Source organism: Physeter macrocephalus, chromosome 19, assembly GCF_002837175.3.
Source record: "Physeter macrocephalus isolate SW-GA chromosome 19, ASM283717v5, whole genome shotgun sequence".
In the NCBI taxonomy this organism is placed as follows: Eukaryota; Metazoa; Chordata; class Mammalia; order Artiodactyla; family Physeteridae; genus Physeter; species Physeter macrocephalus.
The window spans coordinates 2,272,521-2,278,704 of record NC_041232.1 but is presented as its reverse complement, the minus strand read 5'-3'; the positions used below and the strand labels follow the sequence as shown (position 1 = coordinate 2,278,704).

At 60.0% G+C, this 6,184-nt stretch overlaps 1 protein-coding gene across 3 annotated transcripts in view; it reads left to right on the top strand.

Moving 5' to 3' along the window:
* Positions 1 to 6,184, top strand: part of PPM1F (protein phosphatase, Mg2+/Mn2+ dependent 1F) — a 29,463-nt gene continuing 23,279 nt past the window's right edge. For 2 of the 3 annotated variants that reach the window (XM_028480452.2, XM_007130606.4), the window contains exon 1: positions 4,476 to 5,016. In XM_028480452.2, coding sequence (XP_028336253.1) covers positions 4,775 to 5,016 — 242 coding nt within the window. In that variant the 5' untranslated portion in view covers positions 4,476 to 4,774. Of the gene's footprint in view, positions 29 to 4,475; positions 5,017 to 6,184 lie in introns of those variants that run through there. The other variant, XM_028480451.1, reaches the window with a different exon arrangement.

Genomic DNA, 6,184 nt, shown 5'->3' with positions numbered 1-6,184 from the left:
TAGAGGGCGCCGGGCGGCCGAGTGGCAGGTGAGGAGCGTGGGGACCCGGGGTGTCGCGAGGCGCGGCGGGGGGCTGACGGCGCCGGGGAAGGCTCCGGCGGCGGCGCCAGGGGTGCAGGGGCGGGTTGGGGAGCTGGGGAGGCCGAGATGGGGAGCCGCGAGGGGCTGGGAGCCGAGTGGGGGCTGAAGAGCGGGGGCGGTAGCCGGGACCCGGGGAGCCCGGGGCGGGCCTGGGGGCTGCGCGCCCAGGGTGCAGCGGTGGGGGTTGGGCCCGCGGGGGTGTGGCCGAGCCGGGGGGCCGAGGGCCGTGAAGCAGAATGGGGTGCTGAGGTTTGACGCGACCCCATTGCTTGGGGTTCCTCCTTCCCTCCGCCCCCACGGGAGCATCTGGCCGAGCCCCTGCCCAGACCCCTACCCCAGAAGCCCCCGCACCTTTGCCGGACTGCAGCTCTGCCCCAGCGCCTCCACCCCTGGCCTGCCCCCACCCGGCCCTCCCCCAAGCGTATTTAAGGTGTTTTAGTTAAAGCCAGTGCTTGGGCTACAGCAGTTTTAGTGAGACGCGTATGAGATTGAACCTCCGGTAGGGAGGCCATGGCTCCAGCAGTGCAGCTGTGTGACTTCAGGCAAGCCCCTTAGCCTCTCTGTGCAACAGGGAGATATGGCAGCTGATTGTAGGGATTTTAGTGCAGGGCTTAACATAGTGGGGGCCTAGTCAATGGTGATGGACTCCTCCCCGCAGCCTTCTACTCAGCTGGACACATGTCTTGAGTGACACATCCTAATGACATTCCCTGGCGTGAGTTCTGTCGGTGAGCTGTGCTCCCACCATGGGAGATAGAACATGAAGCTCACTGCTGGCTTTTGTGCCATATCCGGCCTATTGTCACAGTTCACTCTTCCTCCTGCAACTGAGCTGGAAGTGACAAAGGCGTGGGAAGACCCCACCTGATTCCGGCATTGCCATTTCCTGCCTGTGTGGCCTCAGGTTGCTGACCTTCCCTGAGTCTCTTTCTTCATTGCAACCTGGCTGAGTCCAACAGCGTGTACTCAGCATAGTTGTGAGAGGTAAACAGGATGCAGACCACTCTGCAAACCTCCACACGTTCATTCCTAGAATTCCTTTGCGATATGGCCTGAAGCCAGCCCTGTCCTTAGGACCTGTTTGCTGCCCACCACCTTTAGCAGAGTGTCTTAGCTTCCTCTTTCAAGGGGCCAGGCCTCAGGCTGCACCTCCCAGGCCACACCATCCGCAGGGGGGTGTTGGGAGGAGGCCGACACCTTCCCTCTGCCCACACGTGCCAGCAGCCGCGCACAAAGGGGCCTTGCACGGAGGGCCGTGGTACAGCCGAGAGACCGCGTGTGGGAGTACAGCTTATAATCTTGTGAGAAGTCAAGCCTGTAAAAAGTGGCATTTGCACGACAATGTGAACGTGCTTAATGAAGCAGAACTTACACTTAAAAGGGTAGAATGATAAATTGTATGTTATGTATAGTTTACAATAAGTGTTTTAAAAAGAAAAAAATACATATGTGGGAAAAGATCTGGAAGGGTTTCTGCCATACTCTTCCCAGTGTTTGTTTATGTATGAAGGAATAAGGCTCTCTACTTGGAGAAAAATGTTTAACTGTGAATAGATACTTTTGTAACAGTGATGCAGTTTCACTTCCTAAAGATTGCGGTTTCTCTCTTCACTCCTGTTCTGAAATCAAACAGGACTTGACAAGTATCTTGTCCATACCGCCGAGAAAAACACAGTTGTACAAACACACATTGGTTGAGCTTCGAAGTCAAAACGGTTAAACTGGAGAATAATAAATATTTTAAATGGAAAAAAAAGAAAAATGGGCTTTTACAAGTCAGATGCGAGCAGAAGTGCTATAGAGCTGTGAAGACGGCTGTGCCCCAGGTGTGGGGATTTCAGCAGAGGCAGGGCCGGAGCTCTCAGCGCTGCACCTGGGCGATGGGCACAGAAATGAAAGAGGGGCCTGGGAGCGGCCAGCCCCAGGGTCGGCGGCCCATGAGGGGTGGGCGGGGTTCCGTCCAGTTAGCAGCTGGGCTCCGCCGTCCCACCTTGGCCTGACTGGGACCCTGGCTGGGTAACTTGGCTGTTTCGCTGACGCCCCGCCTGAAAGGTGAGGGTAATAACACGGGGTATTGGGGGGGGTGTAAGAAGAGGTGGCAGGGGAAGTGCACTCAGAGGGTGGTGGCCCTGCAGTCCCCTGGCTGGTATTAGCCGCAGCACCCTTATTCCTGCTGATGAGCAGTGCAGAGGGGCGTCGTTCCAGGAGCTGGAGGACCTGGCCTCGGGTCACATTTGGCCAGACCGGTGGAGCAGGTGGCAGTGGGGGCTGGCGGCCCAGTGTCCCTCCTACGCCCCCCCCACCCAGGTCCTTATGCAGGAGTCTCCCCCCCACCCCCACCCCAGCCTCTCACCAGCTCCCTGGTCAGGACCCCCACACCAGGCCCAGCCCCGCCGCATCCCCCCATCCCACTGCCTGCCTGCTGGCCTCCGTCCTTCTTGACTGGCTCCTCAGTTGGTCCTGGGAGAGCTTAGGGCTATGGTCCTGCCCTTGCCCCTCCTGACCCTCCCAGGGCTGCCTCTGGGCCCCTTTGGGCAGGAATTTCTCCCTCCCGCTGTCATCTCGGGCCCCGGGCTCATATCAGCTGGGGTAGGTCACAGATCCAGGAGCTGGTTGAGAAGAAGATGGCAAGGAAGGAAGTTACTGTTGTCCCTTACCCCAGCTGGCCCCAGAGAAGGAAAGCCATGTCCCGGCTCATTTCCTGGCCCTTTGTTCTGCCAGGCTATGCGAAAACAAGCCTGGTAGGTCCTGGTGATGCCCACCTGTCCAGCAAAGGCAGGGCTGGGACAGGCCATGGGAGTAGCAGCCCGCACCCCTCAGGTGCAGTCATGCCTGGGCATGGGGTGGTGGGCACAGGGGCACAGCGGAGACCAGGCCTTGGTGCTGCAGAGGGGAGGGGCTCCCAACCCCCAGAGAAACAGACTCGGGGGACTGGGGTCCAGGCCCAAGGAACAGCATCCCAAGGCTGGGAGGCAAGAAGGAGGGCCCTGCATCCCAAAAAAACCCCACCACCATCAGCGAAGTCGAAGCTGAAGGGCCTGAAGGGCCTGAATTCGGTGCTTTGCTTTGGGCTGTGGGCCCTCCCATGCGCCCTGGGAGGTCAGTGAGCACCATTTGACCCTAATCATGTGTCTAATGAGCGTGCTTTGGGCCACCAGCGATTTCAGGGCCTCGAGTATTTGTTTGGACTCAAAATTGCAGGGGAGCTGGGGCCAGTGATGCCTGGGGCAGCTCTGCGTCACTCACATTTCTCTCTATGCAACAGGCCAGAGCATTTCACAGGCAGAGAGGCAGCTTGGCCTCTTTCCCTGCCCAAGGGTGTCCGAGCTTCCTGGGAAGTTCACGCCACCTTCCTGTTGTTTATCGTTGGCTCAGGCCGGCCTGGCTGCCTCCTCCCTGCCCTTACCACCCCCACGGCGCCCGGCCCGGCCCCCCATCTCACAGTCTCGGGCCCTCATGTTTATAATGCTGTGTCTAGCTTGCTTTCACCTGATTGTTCTTTATCTTATGTCCTTCATTTGTTTCCCTGTTTGTTTTTTGCGGCCTGGAGCTGTGTTGTGTCACTCACTTGTGAGCAAACAGGAGGGATGGCCATGAGTGGGAGCCTGTCCCTAGAACCTTCCATCACAAGCGCCCCAGTTTCTGTGTTATTCATGTGTGTCTACTTCAAGAAGTTAACTTCCAGTTCTCCTCTCTGACAGATGAGAGAGGTTTTGTGTTTCTTTCTTTCTTTGGCTGTGCCACGTGGCTTGTGGGATCTTAGTTCCCTGACCAGGGATCGAACCCAGGCCCCAGCAGTGAAAGCACCGACTCCTAACCACTGGACCTCCAGGGAATTCCCTGTTTCTTAATTTACCTCCCTTTACTCTCCAGACCCTCCACTGATGACATCTTGCTTCCCCTTCCCCCTCGCCCCCATGCCTGCTTGTCTGCTGTGTCCTGTTTCTGTTCTTCCAGGAGACTTGTGCTGAGTTAGGAGCTCTGATCCTCAGTGGGCAGTGAGCCCCCTGTATCCCCTATCCTCCAGCCCATTTGAAGCCCAGGACGGTCGGGGCGTTTGTGGACGTGGACAAACCTTTTAAGCCTCAGGAGGCCTGGGACTCCTCCTGAGAGGACTTACAAGGCTTGACCATGTCCCAAAGGCCCTGACTCTCCTGGGTTAACCCTCTGCTTCCCTCCTGCCCACACGCCCTCTGTATGATGGCCCTGCCACCGTGCCGTCAGGTAGCCCTGGCCCCTTTGGGCATGACTTCCAGGCTCCCAGGCCCAGTGGCATCACCGCCTCACCTCCCTGCTGCCCAGGTCCAGGGTCAGGTGGAACCCCTGCTCTGGCCGTGTCCACCTGCCTCCATGGCCTGGCCCTGGGTCCCTCTCCTGCCTGCCTCTGGCCACACCGGCCGTCCTCTGCCAGGAACATGCCTTCCTCCTCCTTCCGGACATCCCTCTGCCCCGGGCTCTGTCTCCTGAAGCCACTTCTCTGAGCACCCCCAGGTCCCCTCTCAGGGTTATCCCTCCCACGTGGGCCCTGGAACTGTGTGTGAGGCCCGGTGGCCTTGCCCTTCTGCCTGGAGCCCCAGGCTTGGTGCGGCCCCTGCCCCTCGATGCTTCAGGGGGAAGCAAAGAAAGTGAGGCACTCAGCGCTGTAGGGCACCGATCGACTGTATTCTTGCCAACCCTCACATCTCTCCCCAGAATGAAGACCAATGACCCGGCAGCAGCCCCCGAGGATGCTCTGGGCGTGGCCTCGGGAACCCCACAGCAGAACAGCCAGAAGGCAGAGGAGAACCCCAGCTTCCTGGACGTGCTCCTCCGCGACTTCCCAGCCCCGCCGGGCCCGGAGAGCCCTTTGCCGTGGAAGGTCCCAGGGACGATGCTGAGCCAGGAGGAGGTGGAAGGCGAGCTGGCTGAGCTGGCCATGGGCTTCCTGAGCAGCAGGTGAGCAGTGTGGGTGCCAGGACAGGAGCCCAGGATGGAAGGTGGAGGGGAGCACAGGGCACGACCCTGGCCCTGGCTGCCTTCACCCCCTGCCTTCCGCTCCTGCTGACTACGGTCTGCGCAGAACTCCCCTGCCAGCCCCGTGGGTTTCCCAGGGCTGCCACCGCCAAGCGCCACAGACCAGGCAGTTTAGAGCAATAGAAGTGCCCCGTCTCACTGTCCTGGGGGCCGGAAGTCAGGGCCGCTCTAGGCCTTCCTCTTAGCTTCTAGTGTCGCCTGGTCCCGAGTGTGCCCTAGCCTGTAGCCACATCACCCCAGACTGGCTGTTGTTGTCACCAGGCGTCCTCCTTGTCTGTCTGTGTCTCTCGTCTTCTTGTAAGGACACCAGTCCTGTTGGATTAGGGGCCCTGCTCCTGTGTGACCTCATCTTATACCTGCCAAGACCCTAATCCCAAACAAGGTCATGTCCTGAGCCACTGGGTTAGGACTTCAGCGGACCTTTCCGGGGGACACAGTTCAACCCCTGATGCTAGCAGTAGGTCCCATTTCTATCCGGTCTCTCAGTCAGGGAGGCAGAGGCTAAGAGACTGGCCTGAGGCCTGGCGGTCCCCTGGCCACCAAGACCTGAGAGGTGGTGGCACTGTCCCCGTTTCACAGGCCGTGAAGACAAGGTTCAGAGAGGGACACGACCAGCTTGGCAGGTGTCGGAGGAGCCTTGCGCCACCAGCAGCCACAAGGGAGGCTCGTGGGTGAGGGCTGGTGGGTCACTCAGCCCCTGTGAACCTCGTCCCTCCCCAGGGGCCGCACCCACCAGCCCTAGTCACTGGGTTACCCCTTGTGCTGGGACATGCCCCGGCCTCTGCGGTGGCGTTCCGTGTCCCCGAGTGCTCTTTCTTCGTGGCAGGTCTGCCCCACCCTCTCGCACCCCCGGGGCACCTGCTTGGTGGGACCCGAGGCCCTGTAACGGTCAGCAATAGGAACGTAAAGGCTGTGGGCCTGGGGCTTCCCTGGTGGCGCAGTGGTTGAGAATCCGCCTGCCGATGCAGGGGACGTGGGTTCGTGCCCCGGTCCGGGAAGATCCCACATGCCGCGGAGCGGCTGGGCCCGTGAGCCATGGCCGCTGAGCCTGCACATCCGGAGCCTGTGCTCCACAACGGGAGAGGCCACA